The sequence below is a fragment of the Halichoeres trimaculatus genome, unplaced genomic scaffold, assembly GCF_033239565.1.
Source record: "Halichoeres trimaculatus isolate MK-OKI-2021-1 unplaced genomic scaffold, fHalTri1.1 fHalTri1_scaffold_4, whole genome shotgun sequence".
Taxonomy (NCBI): domain Eukaryota; kingdom Metazoa; phylum Chordata; class Actinopteri; order Labriformes; family Labridae; genus Halichoeres; species Halichoeres trimaculatus.
This window is the reverse complement of record NW_027437182.1, coordinates 30,286,938-30,305,533: the sequence shown is the minus strand read 5'-3', so window position 1 is coordinate 30,305,533 and position 18,596 is coordinate 30,286,938. Positions and strand designations below refer to the sequence as shown.

Sequence of the window (18,596 nt, the reverse complement as noted above, 5' to 3'; positions counted from 1 at the left end):
TATCCTAATTACAGTGAGCTCCATCCCAGTGAATGTCACCTTACATCCTCACAGTTATTGTTCTGTTTTACTGCTTCACATTGGTAGAGAATACATCTTCTTATTGAAACCCAACTGAACAATAGACTGAGGCAATACACACACCAAACCTAAGCAAACACACACGTTCACTTGAAAACAATTATTGAATGTGAAGGGTTCAAACACACCCAAACAGGCAGACACACACACACACACACACACGCAGGCAGGAAAAACAATAATTGTCTGTAAGGATGACACCAATGCTGTAATATAATCTATAGTAATACAGTGTAGTCCTGCTGATTGTTGTTTACTCAACAGCACAGAGCCTGAGGCACAGAGGGATTGGGTGACCTGGCTTGCTTTGGTGATTTGTCACTAAAGTTAAACAAAAAGCAACAAAAGAGACCTGGGCCAGGCCTTCATAATTATATCACTGTAGTCCACTAACCAAACGCAGTGTGCTTACCTGTATGTTTTAAACAACAATAGCCACTCTGGCCCTGTGCTTCCTCATTATATTGATTTTCTTTGCCAAGGCTCAATGGTTTCCATGGTGTCTCCTGAGCTAACACACAGAGTCAAGCTTGTGCTACAGTCCAGGTATTCATAAATATGAGAGCCAACAACAGCTGCTGAGACTGGACAGCAGAGACTTGTGTTTCTAACACTAGTATGAAGCTTTTGTAGAAGATCAAAAAGCGTAAAACTCACAGTGTTTTGTCATTTGGATGTCAGTTTTTTCATCCTGATGAGTTTGAGCAGCAGTTGAACTAAAACATAGACGTTGAGTAAAGACTCAATTATTTGCCTTCTACCTGGTAATAATATTCTTAGTGTTAGAAGACAAAAAAGTACATTTATTCACTAGCTGCTCGAAACAATGTTATTTGGATGTTACACTTTCCATGAATGCTACAAACATGGTTTATTATCAGAATTGGTATCAGCTTCACTTATTCCTTATCAATTGCATAAATTAATATTAACTTTCTGTGTTTACCTTAAAATGCTACTCTTAATTTTCAAGTTTCAAACTGTTTTCCTCATATTCCCAAAGAAAGATCTGCATCATTAGGGTGATGACAGGATTGGAACATCTCAGTCCTCCTGTACATAAAATAATAATTTCTAGCTAAAAATATTTCTTCTGGATTCATTTAACTGGTTCTTATTGAACTGTTTTTTTTTTTCATGAAACCTCTTAAAGTGATACTCCGGGATGGAAAAAGTTGGGTCCTATCACAAGGTTTAGGGCAGAAATTACCCCTACAGCAGTGTTTTTGTGCAGCAGAAGCCCAGAGCGCTCGCACCAAACACCCCCTCCCTGCTCCTCTGCTGGTTTCCTCTGCACTCAGACGGGGCCATATTTTACTTGACCAAAAACACAAATAAACGGACTCCCACCAAAAAAATCTGATATTGGTCTGTATTCACGCTTTATTTAGAGAATTTTCAGCGTGTTACTTTCATACAAAAACACTGCTAAATAAGGCTCTAGTTCTCATCACAAAATCACTGCTGTAGGGGTAATTTCTGACCTAAACCTTGTGATAGGACCCAACTTGTTCCATCCTGGAGTATCACTTTAAATCTGTTTTTACTTGTCCTCATCTCAAAGTAATTGCTCATTGTTTACAGTTGTTTTTATGCTCTAGGACTGTAAATGACAAAATGCAGCAGACAACCAAAACATGAGTTGCCACCAGAGATTGGACAATGCTAGTGGGAGTGCTTTCCCTCTGATTTTGGATGACTGGGGAGGAGCTGCTCTGTGTTTGTGTTGCATGTGCCCGTGTAGATTGTTTGTACTATTTGCCTCCTTCAGGGGGTCTTAGCAGACAGTTGTGTGGCTGTCAGGTGCACCTGTTTGCTTTCTGTGGTTAGCTTAGCGTAGATGAAGAGGCAGATTAATGGAGGTAGAGATGCTTCTGCTCATTTGTGAGGAGCAGCCTGAGCCTGAGGCTCGACCAGACGCGTGTCCTGTGGTTTCTTTAGGGACGCTACCTCTCTCTTCTGTGGGTTTTTCTGCTTATGTCTGCGGTTGACTGTCTGCATTTGTATGGCCTCCACCATACACACAACCCTTTGTGTTGTGTGTATGTGTGTTTGTAGGTTTGCTCCCCAGGGGCCCCTTTAACTCAGTCAGCATCAGGTCTTATACCTGAGGGAGCTGATGGTGGAGCGGCACGCGTGCTACCCTGCCCAACCAACACCAGAAGCTGCTAATGAGCTACTGTTGTACACTCTTATGAAATATAATTGCATTATGGTGTGTAAATAAAGCCAGGGCGTGTTGTCACAGCATATGCTCCCCGGCTGGCCAAACAGGAACAACAAGCTGGGGGGGGGGGTTAAGGGGAGGAGAGGAGCAGGAGCAGAAAGAGGAGGAAAGCTCGAGGGAGTGGTTGAAGCAGAGAGCTGATTAGTTTTTTCTGGGGAGGACAACAGTCAACAGTCTTTGTGCTCAAAAGGCGGATGTCACTGTGGTGATGATATTAGTTAATCTCTTAAAAACGTATCTGTGCTTTTAAACAAGACTATCTGAAGTGGGCACTGAGCTTTATGCAGCAGCAGAGACACACAGTTTTAACTCACTGATAAAGACTGACTGGGCGTCCCTCTAAACTACACCAGGCTTTAGGGAGCAGAGTGCAAAAAATGTAATAATATTCTCACTTTGTCCTCTGGTTCAGTATGAACTGGAGGACAAAGTGCTGCAACCCGACTCTTGGAACAATTTCTTTGTACTTGTTTGCATAATCCATGCCAGTGTTCCTTGTGAATATCTACTTCAAATTAAATTACATCCCAAAGATGTGGCTTGTTTTCATGGTTGGATCTTGAGATATATTTTTGTTGAACTTCAGATGATTTCCTTTAGCAAATATTTTATCACTTTGAAGTGATGTGGGGTTTTTTTTTTCGTGTAGTAAACCAATAAAAGTTTATATTAAATGACATTTTATAAAGTCCCTGCTAGTGTTATATTTAAGGATCAGTGGATTTGTTGTTTGAAGTTAAGTTTTTTGGCACTTTTTCCTTTATTGTAAAGGACAGCTTAACAGAAGCAGGGCATGAGGGGAGTAGAGAGTTGGAGAAGACATGCAGCAAAAATGAACCTGGCTGGGAGTTGAACCGTCAGCTGCTGACATGAAGACCATAGCCTCTGTGTGTGTGTCGCTTGGATTTTTGATTTTCACCTGTCACAATATTTCTTGTGATGACTCTGTAAAATGAACAAACTGTAAGATGGAAAGAAGCAGGCTTTGTGATGCTAATGAGCTGAAAAAAAAGAATTGCAGCACCAGTAAAGACAGCTGCATCCCAGCTGCACCTGTATGTAAACATCCCTGCAGTCACTCAACACTGTGAATCTTTCAGTAATAACAATACCTCATACATTTCTGCTTCACTTCTTTAGATTTACTTAAATATTTTCTTGCATCAGTGTGCTGGGAATAAACTGCTGCTTCTACATCTATGTGTATTCACTTACTTCTTAAATGACTTCATGGTCCTTATATGAATCTTTGTGCTCCCCAAACAAGATGTTTCTCTTTTTTATGACAGTGAAGCGTAATTAGGGATGGGTACCGAATTAGGTACTTTTATAGGTAACGACTGAATTCTGTCTGTAGTACTGAGTGCTGATTTGCATAAAATTAAACGGTACCATGTTTCAGTGAACCGAAAGCATCCTTGTGCCTATAAGTGAGTCCAAGAGTAGTCAATTTTCCATGCTGGACATGAACACAGCGTTATAAGTTTATATATCTCAAAAACTTTGAGATTTTATTATTAAACTAGAAAAGCACTCAGAGAGCGCAGACCTCCGCCGAGCATATTGTGATTGTCACCAACGCTTTAGTCCTACTTTAATGTTATACTCCCTTTCAGCAGACTGTCTGCTACAATTTGGTGTTAGTTGCAGGTTTGTATGATAATTTGTTTCCTGACAGTGTTGAAAATTATGGTGACCCAGTACATATTTCATATTCTGGATCTTAGTATACAGAATATTGCCAGGATCTGGATCGTACTTCTACATCTGTCAGAAATTATGGTGACCTTGTCTTGTATTGTTTTGCAAAGCAATCTGATAATTTATCATAGAGTTATATACACATACGGTGAAAACAGCCCTATCTCACAATGATAATGAATCCTTTGAAAACATCCTGGTTCCAGACGGTGATCCAGATCACCTCCAAAATTTAACCACTTCTTCCTTATCCCATTTTGATCCTTTCCCAAAAATTTTATCAAGATCGTTTTTTTAGTTTTTGAGTTATGATGTTCACAGACAAACAAACAGACAGACAGACAGACAAACTCTCCCAAAAACACAGCCTCTTTGGCGGAGGTAACAAATTGATATTGATTACCACATTCACTCACACAAAAGTACTGAAAATTTGTAATGTTGAGTACCGATTTCCAGGAAGCAGGCATTGGTACGTTGGTTTCAAATGTAAAAGGTACCCATCTCTAAGTGTTACAGATATTTCACTCCAGCCTTAATCAGTACGTTTGTCAGTCATTGTGCTGCACTAACCAAAATACTTGATTTTCTACACACTGTCTTGCAGGCGATCCGCTTGTCATTGGAGCAAGCCTTACCGCCGGAGCCAGATGAAGATTCTGGTGAGCAAATCAGCAAACTGCGGATCCGCACACCCAGCGGCGAGTTTCTGGAAAGGCGTTTCCTGGGCAGCTGTAAGCTACAGGTCCTCTTCGACTTTGTGGCCTCCAAGGGATACCCCTTTGAAGAATTTAAGCTCCTCACCACCTTCCCTCGTAGAAATGTGAGTGTCACAGTCAAATCAAGCATGTTAATCAAGCTCATGTCTAAAAAAAAATGATGATTGTCCAACTGAGAAGATTTAGTTCACAGCTAGAGAAGAAAACGGCTTTTTGCTCCAATGGGAGTAAAATGATCTAATTGTCCGCTCTTGTTTTGTGCTATCTTTCATGTCATCTCTCTGCCCACTTAAACTTGTGCTAATTTGGTCCTCACTGTGGAAGAGTAGCAGCAGGTTGTGAAGGGCTCTCAGCTGCAGCTCATATCTCTGCTGGAGAGATCCACAGCTGTAATTGGCTTTTCTGCTCGGGCCTGGGCTGAACTGTGGCCATAGCTGTGAGCAGAGGGCGGCGAGGACAGGAGTTAAAACGATCTGTTCTGGTTGAGTCAAGTTTTTTTTTTTTCTTTTACTTTATGTCATTATTGTTTTTATTCATTGTGCTGCTGGAGCATTGTGTTTGTTTACTCGTAGCTGTGATGAGCAAACTGTTTATCCATCCACCTGTGCACATGCATTATTCAGTGAATATTAATTAGTATCAGTGCATTGTAAATACAGTACAGGATGATGTTAGGATACAGTTGTCAGCACTAACAGTAGTATTCTCCAAGGCTCTTCTGCTGAGGCCCCTGCAGCACTCAGTCAGCTACAACCAGTCATTAGAGGCTCGGTCGCCGGGCTCTATGGCAGCCAGCTAATGAGCACAGTTTTTAACTAGCAGTTTAATTAGCCGTGCTGCTGGAAACAAAAATGGGATTTCCATTAATCAAGAGAGGGGTTCATGTGTAGGGATGGGTGGTGGTGGTGGTGGCGGGTGTGTGGAGGTGTGTATGCGCGCATGTGTGTGTGTAGGCTTGCCCAGGCAGTGTGCCATCAGAGTCTGTAGAGACCGCCGGGGCACAAACACCTCAAACTAACACACACATTAACGCGTAGCTCACACTCTCCATTTCGTCACAATCGCACACTTCAACACATGCACAAATATTTTCAAGCAAACACATGCCCCGCTCACAACTTTGTCACTTAAAGGATTCACAGTTGTCTCTTTATAATCAAGAGTAAACATGTGTTTGAGACAGAGATAAAGATGTGTCTGCATCGCAGATGAAATTCCGGCAAAAACAGGATGGGAGGATTAGAGGGGGAGAGGAGCGGGAAGAGGATGGTGACTGCAGAACTAGTGGAAAAGAGAACAGAGAAGACAAAAGCTTAAACAAAGAAAAGATTTAATCAGAGAAACAGTCTGAAAGAGAAACGGATCGAGAAGACAAGTGGGGAAGATATTAAAAAGAAGAAGAGGGGAGATAATTCCAGAAAAAAAGAAAGGCAGGAGATTTGGGAAAAGAGGAGAGGGAAGCAGCTCGGTGGTAGTGCCAGTATGAGGCTGTGAACACAGGCCCCTGTCTAATCCTGCAGCTCTGTGTTGTAATTAAATGAGAGGGAGCATAGAAAGCCTCCATCCCGTCCAGACGCTCTCACTGTTGCTCTGCCAGGATCAGAGGATAGAGGATAGACCACTATTGCATTTGTAATACTGCACAACTGTTGAAACCTTCTTTCCCTTTTTCGAGTTTTCAGCAGCTTTGTGCAGTGTCACTCTTTCTTTTGCTATTTCCCTCCGTCCCTCGTCAGACTGCTTTACTTCATATCCGCACACTCCTGCTGTAACACAAGTAAGCGGATCTACTCAATCCAAGCAGGGAAAAGTTGTGTTGAACATTTTTGGGTAAAACTTCAACATCACTGACCAAGAGGAATGAGTAATGAGTGAGTCTGGTGACAGAGGTTTATTTGCTTTTGTAAATCAGCTTTAGAGATAAAACATCCGAGCCAAATTAGATTCCTTTGATTCATCATTTTTCCACCTACCCAAAGCTTTGCGGATAAGTGTCTATTAGTCTCCAATTTTTGGACGGAGTCTCTTAATCAACATTTGGTATCAGTGGCTTATCTCTTCAGCACTACAGCAGGCCTTACACTGGCATCATTTGTACTAGGCTTAGCCGTGCTCAGGGAACTAACCCTTTCTCCATTTCTCTGACTGTCAGCGAGTTAGTGAGTTTGAGGGGGGTGGGGGACTTTTAGTGTTTCCGTTTTCAGCTTTCCATTCAAGAATTTCCCTCTTTTCCTTTGATACTTGTTGAACACTAACCACCGTTGAAAGGCCTGAGGTCTTCTTCCCTTCAGCTCGCGGTGAACATGTTTAGACTGCCAGTCCAACAATCTGCAGTTGGCTCTTCCTGCCCGGCTGCTCGAAGACACCCAAGCACTGTCAAAGTAGCCCATTAGTTTTCTCACTGTGATACTGTACCCTACTTCACCTTCTCCTAATCCTTCCTCCAGCTCCATCAGTGAAGCCTGAATAATTCTTAGACAAAACTTGAGATGCAGAAAAAATAAACAATGGCACAGAAGAAGCAGCACATAGCACTGAGATTGATTTTACATCTGTTTCACTGGTGTGTTTTGCTTTTCTTGTTCACTTATCTGGAAGAATTCATGGGAAGAGCTGCTGTGGTTTGTTTTAAATGAAGTTACAATCGAAAAGCTGCTTCCTCTAGACTAATAGTCTTCCCATAACTCACAACTTCACACACACACACATTAAGAAAGGTTTCGTATTCGGGCTTCAGGCTTCAGTGTGAAATGGTTTTCTATCTTCAGTTGGATGTGTAGGCCAGTGTCTCCCAATCTCAATTCAAAAACAGATCCAGCTTGTTGTTGCTTGGATGCAGTGTGGTGTCGCTTTGACATGTAAAGATCTGAAACTGCAAAAAGAGAAAAGTTTTGCAATGTTTGCCTTAATCTAAGGCCCCGTTTACACGACAACGTTTCATCTATAAACGCAAAAACGCTGTGAAAACGCAGTGGAAAAAAAATCTGCGTTTACACGGAGACGCTGATGGACGAAAAACGCTGTAGTAAGCATGCCAGGCCTGCAGGTGGTGCTATAACTGTCTTGTCCAGAAGCACCTTTTGGGAGATCTCCACTGAAGTAGAGTTGAGCCGGTCATCTGGTGAATTGGGGAATACTGAGTTAAAAAGTGAAGCAAAAGATGCAGATTTTGTATAAAGACAGTCAGCAGATACAGCAGATTGAGCAGCACAAGCACAACACGGTAGTCTGCAACGATCGTAACAATAGTACTGTTGTCCTGTTGTATGCGCGCGTGTGGCGGAGTGTGACGTCAGCGTTTCCGCTGAAAACGCCGGCTTACTGTTTACACGGCAACGGTGTCAGCAGCGTTTCAGAAAAATCCCACTCTGGAGGCCGTTTTTTAAGGGGCCGTTTACACGACAACAGTTTTAGGGTGAAACGCAAAAGTTTTGTTGTGTTTTAACCTCGCGTTTACACGGAAACGTTGTGTCAGCCGACCTAAAACGCACACTTTTGAAAACGGCCTCCAGAGTGAGATTTTTCTGAAACGCTCCCGACACCATTGCCGTGTGAACAGTAAGCCGGCGTTTTCAGTGGAAACGCTGACGTCACACTCCGCCTCGCGCGCGCGCATACAACAGGACAACAGTACCGTTGTTAAGATCATCGTGAACTACCGTGTTGTGCTGCTCAATCTGCTGACTGTCTTTCAACAAAATGTGCATCTGTTGCTCCACTTTTTAACTTAGTATTCCTCAATTCACCAGATGATCAGCTCAATTCTACTTCAGTGGAGATCTCCCAAAAGCGGCTCCTGGACAAGACAGTTATAGCACCACCTACGGCCTAGCATGCTTACCACAGCGTTTTCAGTCCATCAGCGTTTCCGTGTAAACGCAGATTTTTTTCCACTGCGTTTTTGCGTATTTGGATGAAATGATGTCGTGTAAACGGGGCCTAAAAGTTTGCGTTTTAGGTCGGCTGAAACGCCGTTTCCGTGTTCATGCGAGGCTGAAACGCAACAGAACTTTTGCGTTTCAGCCTAAAACCATTGTCGTGTAAACGGCCTAAGTTTGACTTGTATGATGGGACTTAAACTTGTGTCACAGAAATGAGTCAAAGAGGAGCCAGGAGATCATTTGCATGCTCATAGATTTCTTCCTCAGATGCACAGAGAAGAAGATTTGAGTCATTTTACCTTTTTGTAGATCATAGCAAACACTATTTTTTTCTGAAGCAGATTATTTAAACAGGTTGTAAACATGTCAAGAAGAAATCCTGATCTTCAAAGATGAGTTTCACCCCAAAGGCTTTTTGGCCCTCTCCTCACTGTCAGCCCTCTCATTTTCTAGTTACCCTCCCTCTGTCTCTGTTTTCCCTCCTCTTCTTTCTCCTCCTGCTTCTCGGACTCACCGATCTCAGAGTCCCATCTTGAGCAGTTATACTTCCATTCAATCTTTCTGTCTTCATCCTTTTTCCTTCTCACTTTCTGCCCCAAATCTTTTTTTTCCTCCTTAAATAAAGGTATATATGAATTTTGAATGAAAAGATAAAACTTAATATCCCCCTCTTTTCTGTCTCTCTCTGGTTCTTAGTCCCCCCCTCAGTCCTGCCCCCTGTCCAGCCTGTGCGGAGCATTTCTCTCTTTGAAGTACCGTATTCTGCTCTGTTCCTTTATGTTCACGCCCCGGCGCTACGTGCTGTCAACGCTCCTGGCAGCAGATAATGGTCTCCCACTGCTTTTGTAATTGGCCAAATAAACACTTGACAACACTAGTTTAAAACAGACAAGTTATTTGGTTTTAATTAACATAGTAGGGCCTGTAATGGCTTCATTAAAAATGCGTTATTTCAGCTGCACGTTTGATTATGTTGGAAGCGGACATCTTAAGGGCCTGTGTTTATTTTCCCTTTCTTTTCTTTCCCGGCTGAGCGTTGCCGAGTGTCGCCTTCTCTGTTATCAGTGTGTTTTATTCATTTGAATCAAGTGACTTACAATTGTGGTATTTATTTTAAAACTTCACATTAAGAGCTAATTACGGGTTTTAACCAATGAAATCTGCTGTATGATAATGCCAAAGAAATTGGGCCGGTAGTTTTATGTCATACACTTTTTCATAGGGAAATAAAGACAAAATATCAAAGACTGCAGAGAAGCACCATCTGTTTTTTGTTTGCTTCCAGTTTCACAATTTGGCTTTTTAATGCCCAACTTCCAGATATTGTATTATCTACTTAGATTTTGAGTTCAGTTCAGGTTTTTTCAGCTAATTTGTGTATTTTTAATTAACAACTGGAAAACCTTTTTCCTCCACTAATGCAATTTAGTCGAATGAAAACCTCTCCAAATTAATTTCGTCTTTTAAAACAGTCAGACAGTTCTCTACTTGAGCTGATTGATTTGATTTAAATTGGCTGATGAAAATTATATTGACTCAAGGTTAAAAACAAACTGCAAAGCAGAGAGCTAGATTTTGTCTGTCTTATGTATGTATGTATGTATGTATGCATGGCTGTGTAGGCACAGGAGGAAAGAATATGGCTTAGGCAGAGCAGAGGAAAAACAACAGCTTTGTTTGTTGACAGATGCCTCCATGCTTATGGTCTGTTAATTGGATAACAATGTAAACAATCACCGATGGCGCCCGTCTCCTGTGTCAGTGTGGCATCTTGTTTCCCTACTTTCTTTTTCAGAGTCAGATGCTGCTCTCCCCCATCGTCGCTCCCTGGTGCACCGCGCACACAAACTCTCATCCTGATTTCACTGAGAGCACACACTCCACACACACACACTTATATGTAGTCCACAGACATACACACACACTCACACACCTGCTCCACCCCAAAGCCTCATTTACTCCTACCTGATGCTGTGGTGTCATAACAGCCTGTCGGGTTCATTAGCATAGCAGCCATTTGCGACGCGCTGCTCCTGAGGTGGGAAAAGGAGCGCAGCAGCCCTGTCGGTCGTTCCCCCCCACCGTTTGGATGGGATATGTTTGCAGCAGACACACACATGCTTGCACAGAGACTCACACACACTATTTTAGCTCGCCTCATGGTGTCCTGCCTCCTGCTGTGATGTGAGGCAGCTGACTAGGTGAGGGGAGCAGGGTTGATGTTACAGCCCCACCCTGCACACACCGGGCTCCTCGGGTCCCTGCTGAGAAGTCAAGTGTCTAAATGACACGTTGAAATGAGGACAAGAAGATGAAAGACACGGTTAAAGACCGCTGACGTGCACAGGGTGTGACATTTCCAAACAAATATGGGAGATGGTTACGTTATTTGACACTGGGATGTCTTCCTCACCCTCTCACACTCACCCTTTTGACATTTTTTTATTCTTTTCTCACTCTTCTCTCAGAGCCCTTCAACAGTCTGGAGTTTGTGGGGTGTGTAGTTATCGCACGACTAAATGTGTAGATTGTTTTAATTATTTTGAGTGTTTGCTCAAATCAGAGCACTCAGTTTCAGATCAGAGTTTTTCATGTGCTAAGAATGACTGTATGTTTATTACCATGCAGCGGTGAGACTATCAGGATTTCTTTAAGCTAACTTTCTTTATGAGGTTAAAAGAAAAAAATCACCTCTTGATCGATGTGTGGAGGAAAATTTGGAAACGCTCTTTTATATTTGGTGTTTTACAATACTTTTTGCTCTTAATGTAAATTTACTGATGTACTGTGCTCTGCCTAATCCCTGAGGTTTACAGGTTTAGAAATGAGGGAATCATGACGAGCACCTGAAGACAAACTTACAGTTGAGAGTAGCATCTAGTTCATGCTCACAGTACTTCTGTTCTTCCTTATTGCTCAGCTTGTTGTGAGGTCGACCTTTACCACACTAGCTTGCCCTTTGACCTTCTACAGCAGGTACAGGGAGCCACTTAATTATCCCGCTGTGAGGTTAGAATAGGGGCCCTAATCAGAGCGGCTGATGCAGCAGACATCAGATAAGCCCAGGACACATCTCAGTGTCACACCACCTCGGCCATTCAGCCCAGGTGTTAGATTGGCCCATTGTAACACAACCCCTCCAGTGATTAGCTCACATAAGCTAAGAGGCTCAGAGCGCTGGTGGGTGTCAGAGAGAGAGTCAGATTGTCCTGTTTCAAAAAGCAAAAAACAACACATAGGTCATGTAAGCTAACTCGATATGCCTCGCTGTGGGTGGCACTGCTTTATTTCTCAGCTCGTAGTCAATAGATTTTGTACAGAGTTTTGAACACAGAGAAATGTTTCTCTCCTCTCGGCATCAGAAACATTCCTGTTTCCAGTGAAAATGAGGCACAATTAGCAGTTACACACAAAACGTTCCTCCGTCCCTGTAGTCTCTCTCACACTTTCCCTCCTCTCCTGTCCTGTAACCTTCATCAGTTTGTGTTGGATTGGAGCCTTTTTAAGAAAACAAACCTGATGGTCCTCCCAGGGAAACGACGCTCCGACTGCTCGGATTACTGCTTCGACTTTTCTTAAACAATGTGTTAGAATAATACACACAGTGCACACTCTCTTTCAAGCGCACACACCTCCTTTCAATGAAGTCTGCAGCTTCAGTGTTTCCCAGTCTGGATCACAGGGTGTATGTGGTTGTGAGGTGAATCTCAGAGGGAGGCTTTATCTGCACTTTTATAGGCGACCATTGAAGCTCAGGAAAAAATTTTAACCCATTTTTTTCCCCCTCTGAGATTTTATTTTTAAAAAATCTGTCTTTCTGTATTGTTGCTTTGAAGAGTGTGATCAGCTTTGCTATGCCCCTAGTTGAGACCTGATGCAGTAAAACATGTAGCAGACGAATTAGTTGCAAGCATTCATGTATTTATCAATTTGTTGTCTGTCACTGCTTTTATCAGGCACCTGTGGTTGGAAATTTGACTGTAGAAACAGTAATTTACAGATGACAGTTTGGGATCAGGAGAGTTGTTATGACTATTTTACAATATTATATCCACAGACTAACTCATTATTTCATCATAAACCACAGGTCAGTAGAGCAGGAGCCCCAGATGCAAAAGCAAAGTCCCCAAAGCACAACTCCCAACCTGTGACAGTTTGTCACATGTCTTTGTTATTTTCTCTTCCCTGATTTTCTCTCTTCAGCTGTCTGATCAACACGGGGACAGAAAGATGAGATTAGGGCTCTAAAAGCAACTCATTAATTAATCTCAGAATGAAAAACATGTTAACAAATTAACACAGCTTAATCACACTGATGTCATACGTCGCTCATCATACGTCCCTCCACAGCTGCTTTGAGAAAACAGTGAAAAGACATGCAGTATGTTCACCTGTAACGATACGCCTCCTGCTCCAGAGATGTAAAAAAATCAAGTCGAGTCAGATTTATGATTGACAAAATAAATTCTTTATTCCAGCCAAGTTTCAGAGCTGTTTGATCAATACTTCTTTAATGACTCCCATCTGTTTCTCGCCTACCTTGTCTCTTCCCAGATCACCCAGTTGGATCCGGGGTCGTCTCTGCTGGAGGCCAAACTGTTCCCACAGGAGACACTCTTCCTGGAGGCTAAAGAATAGGAAGTGGCCCTCTGATAGCTGAGAGGACCGACTGACTGACTGACTGATGAACTGGCTGGACACACACTAGTCACCGAGCATGGGCCTCACCAGTCTGGGCCTCCAGTACACACACACACACACACACACACACACACACACACACACACACACACACACACACATACACACCATCGTCTCAGACAAACATAAACACACTGGCATGCACATCCAGTGACACACAAGTGCAAGTAAGCTTCTCTGCCCCTCGGCCTGGTCGTGGCACCTGAACGCCCTGTGTACATGCACGTGTACGTGCACAGAGGAGCGAAGACAGTATCACAAGCACACAGCCAAACATTCACCCCCTCTTAAAAAAAAAAACAACCCTGTCTCTCTCTTTCTCCACTAACACAACTCACAACTTCACTCACACAACTGCTGTGTCATGGTTTTTCTCTCACCAACACAACACAGGACTTCGGCAGACTTCAGCATTGAGAGACTGAGTTGGCAAATCTTTGTCGCAGGAAAAAAGAACTCGTTTCCCTTGTTTCCACATTGAAAACACCAAGGCTGCTTTTTTAGAACATGGTTTTTGTGTTTGAAATCCAAGAAAAAAATCTTAAAAAATGAAATAAAATTTACAGGAAGAGATAAAGTCGCCCAGAAGAGGTCTGGGCTGTCTCTTCTCCACCTGCATTTAACCTTTCCCAACTTCCACTTTCCAACCCCTCCTCTGCCTACCCCCTTCCCCTTCTCCCACTCCTGCACCCCTCCGTCCACTGTCTGTTGTGGGGACGAGTTGTGATGGGACACCCACAGTGTCTGAAGTGCCCTGTCGAGCTCTGCTGCCCCTCGTTTTAACACCCACCGCTCCATACGCCAATGGATGCTCAGTTTTCAGTTCTTTTTCTTTTTTTTCCCCTCTTGATCCTTTTTAAGTTTGATGCTGTATTAGTTTTAGTTTGATATACATTATATAAAATATATGAATATGAACATCAGCCTGTGTCGACCCTAAATCTGTTAAACAAGCCACAACACACATTTCGCCATTTTATTCTTTAGTTTTTCAGGCATTGTAATCTAACCATGTGATTCAGATAAAATAAGAGATGATAAGAACCACCCCCGAGAAAAATTAACCTCAGACTTTTCAATGCTATAATTCAATAAAAAAAAGTAGCAGTACATTAATACATTAGCTGCAGAATCTTAACTTTCTCTCAAAGGTTAAAATGATAGGGCTTAATGAGGTTGATCATTTCTTTGTCAGAGTCACAACACACCACTGAAACACCCTTTATTCCCAATGTCCACTGAAAAGATTAACAGCAAGCAGACGGAGAGTTCAGTTAGCGCTTCTTATACATTTCAATGGCAAGATCTATGAGACGAGAGCAGGGTGTCTGCGGGGTCATAAAAAGTACTAAAAGTTGATAAATCAGTTGAGGGAAAAATAAGGCCCTTAAGAAGTATTAAAAAGTCTTAATTGTAATGTTTTGAGTTGTTTAATTTTATTGGTATTTAAGCTCTGACTCCAAACGTATCCATAAATATTATTTTCCTCCTTGCGTCTGTTAAAAACTAACCTGACACGACAGACAGACAGCTCCATATATCCACCACAGAAATAGTCCATCTGGTTGGAAAATGTTTTCAGGGTCTGAACCTTCAAAAATAACCACACCTGGTGATTGGACGATCATTCTGCTCGTCACACTCATCACAGACCAGCGTGTGTTTGTTTTGGAACAAACTTTCTTTGTTCAAATCACCTTTTTACTGTATACAACGTGACGAGATAAGGTATTTATCAATACAATTACATAGCGCTGTTGTTTGAAACGTGACAACAAGCAAAGTTATAATTTTGTGAGGTGCGGGCTATATGAAGCACTAGCAGCCCAGCATACCTGTAGGCTATTGTGACAATAAACTCAGTTTGTTCAGTAGTTTAGTAGCCATGGATATGTAGCGCTGATAGAAAGCAAATAACACAATTTTAAGCACATGTCCTAAATTTTGATAATGATGAAATAAATTCTTGGGTTTTTTTTGCAAGTTGACCTTAGATAACTGCTGTTACTTGTTGTGGGAATGTTAATGTCAATTAATCTGCCTTGAGTTTCATTTATTCTTTCAAGCTTTATTCCTTCTCAGTTTACCTAATTCATGTTAAAATGCAAACTGCAACTGTCAGAGATCAGTCGCTAACCACAGCTTAAAGTTGCTATAAGGTCTTAAGACTTTTTGAAAGGTTTTTAAATAAAGTCTAAAAAAGGTTTTGAATTTAACCCCAGGATTTCAGCATATACCCTGTAGAGGTACAGCTTTGTCCACAGGGAGCGCCAAAATAGATGCAATACAAAAGTTACCTCAAGGAGATTTCGCTAATGCAAAGATTTGTCATATTTTTCATCGCTAGTTTCTCTAAAGTCAATACAGACATCTGTGTCAAACTTCTCCAGGAAGGTATTGGAGTCTTAATGTAGGTTTGCAGATTTGTTGCTCGCTGAATAATATTGCAGTCAAATGTGAAAATAATTATGCTCTGTTCTTGTTAATTAACAAAGTAATTATCTTACACTCAGAGGTAAGCTGTTTTACAGTTAAAAAGAAATTCTGAATCAACAAAATAACCGCTATGTAGATCCTCAATATGACATCATGTAAATATGTCCTGATTGTTCAGTTTTATCATGTTTTCATTTTGCTTTGTGTTGACAGCATTGGGAGATTGTAGTTTCTTGAAAGCATAGATGTCATTTTTATTAGTTTGTCAGCTTCATGCAGACTAGGGATGGGGTACCAAATTAGGTACTTTTGTAGGTACGGACCAAATTCTGTCAAAAGTACCGGGTACCGACTCACGTAAAGTTGAAAGGTACCATGTTTAACCCTCTGGGATCCCTGGGACCCAACAGGGTCCTTTTTGCAACTTTAAAATTTTCACAAGTCAATATTTTTGCCTGTGTTTACACTAATGATATGAGATTTTCCAAAGATATTTGGTATAGACCAAAGTTAAAAATTCCAACCTCATGTCTTGTCACACCCCCACAGTTTCAAAGTTACACGCACACTGCACGTTCGGATCCCTTGGCCCTCGAGGGTCCCCATTGACGGCCATTCAAACTACTCTTTTTTGATACACTCTAATTAGCCATCCCATAATATTATTCCTGTGACTACATTTTCAATCTAAGCCTCTGGGTTGAAAATTTAAGATTTTTGCATTTTTCATGGAACTACATATTTAAATCCAACATAGCAGCAGAGTTAATGTAGGAGTCTCAGTGGAGTCCCTTCTTTATATTTTGTTGTATTACTGCATAGGAATAAAATAATTTATCAAAACAAAAATAGTCTGAATAAGTTGGTAGTAAGGTAAAGGTGTGCTTTGAATGTGTTTGAAAAATAATGTGGTGTATGTGTAATGGGTACTTGTGTGGAAAGTTGCCTCCCTCTCATAGCAACAAGTTTTCTCTGTTTTGAGACATCCTTACACAAACATACAGAACTGCCCAGAGACAGACACAAAACAAAACATCTATTGGTTGTCACAAAAGGTCAAAGATTTGTTTGATCTGCAAAACTATAAATAAGACCAGTTAGGTCAGAAGCCATTTTAGATGAAGAAAATAAAAAGAAGGTACAATACAGAAGAGGCTCTTGCTGCTGTTCTAAGGCCTACAATGGATAAATATGTGCTGCTCCAGAAATAATAATGCATCAAAATCAGTGTTGTTATAATGTATCAATGTACACAAGGCTCTAGTAATTTCAACTCAAAGAATCCACTCTTCACTCCGAATTTAGAAATTATATTATCAGGTTTTCTTGGTAAAATAGCAGGTGCCGATAAGAAGAAAAATCCAAAAATGTTGAATATACAGTGGGGAAAATAAGTATTGAACGCATCAACTTTTTATTCTAATTACATTTATTTCCAAAGATGCAATTCAAACAATATTTCTACCAGACATTGGTATCAACTCAAATAATCCACACATGAAAAGAAATGTTTCTCATCTCATGGTGTTGGCAAACTCCATATAACTGACGGAGCAATGAATGGAGACATGTATGGGGAAATTCTTGATCTGAATCTGCTGCCATCCACCAGGATGATGAAGATGAGACGTGGCTGGACCTTCCAGCAGGACAACCATCCAAAGCACACGGCAAAGTTGACTCTCAAATGGTTTCTAAAATTTGACCACATTGCTCACCTGAGCAGTGTGGCACCATCTTTGAAAATGAATCTTTGGAAATAATTGTGATGAGAAAAAAGTTGACGCTTTCAATACTTATTTTCCCCACTGTATTTCAAAAGTGAATAAAAACGTATTTGTTCTGAATCGAGCTGAAGCTAGATAACAGGATTAGGTTTTGAAATGGAAGAAAAAAAATATATATTATTTTTATAGCCCATTTTTCTGTAGGGACCCTCGAGGGTCCTTAGGGTACTAAGTGTGATTTTTTTTAAATAGACCTGCTTTTCTCTAAAAATACTAATGCATCAAAATCAGTGTTACTATAATTAATCATTATATACAAGGCTCTAATAACTTCCGTATTAGTAATCCACTTTGTATTTCAGATTTTGAAAATATGTCATATTATGTAATTTTCTTGTTATAATGGTAGGAACCAAACATGAAGAAATGATGAGACAATATAAAAATATTTAAATAATAAACACAAATTTATTTTTTTCTGTTAAAAGGTCAAGCTAAAAAAGTTTTAGCTCTTAAAGCAGTAAAAAATATTAATTCATAAGATTTTTATAGCACTTATTCTCCAGGGACCCTCGGGGGTCCTTAGGGTACCAAGTGTGAGTTTTTTAAATAAACCTGCTTTTCTCTAAAAATAATAATGCATCAAAATCAATGTTACCATAATTTATCATCATATACAAGACTCTAATAACTTCACCTCAAACAACTTATACTGCAATTCAACTTTTATAATTTTTGCATTTCTGTCCTTAGACAGCAGGTGCCTTTTTGAGAAAAATGTCATAAAAATGTAAAAACTAGGATTAAAATAGGTGAAAGTTTGATAGGTTTGGTTAGGGCTGAAGCTAGATAAGAGGTTCAAGCTTTGAAAGTGGAAAAAAATATTTACTTATAGGATTTCTACAGCATTTTCTTCAGGGACCCTCGAGGGTCCCCGGGATACTAAGTGTGAGTGTTTCCGGAGGGATCCCAGAGGGTTAAGTACGTAAACACATCCGTGTGACTGGAACAGACGGCGATGTCCATGCTGGACATGAACACAGCATCGCAAGGTTATTTATTGAAGAATAAATATGTTAAACTAAAAAAAAACAAAACTAGATTTAATTATAAAAATATAGAT

At 40.9% G+C, this 18,596-nt stretch overlaps 1 protein-coding gene across 1 annotated transcript in view; it reads left to right on the top strand.

The window, feature by feature from the left end:
* The window catches only part of faf1 (Fas (TNFRSF6) associated factor 1), a 65,259-nt gene extending 51,026 nt beyond the window's left edge, over positions 1–14,233 (top strand). The window contains exons 18-19 of the mRNA XM_074669007.1: positions 4,617–4,832; positions 13,164–14,233. Of these exons, the coding sequence (XP_074525108.1) occupies positions 4,617–4,832; positions 13,164–13,247 (300 nt within the window). The 3' untranslated portion in view covers positions 13,248–14,233. The remainder of the gene's footprint in view (positions 1–4,616; positions 4,833–13,163) is intronic.
* The last annotated feature ends 4,363 nt before the right edge of the window (positions 14,234–18,596 follow it).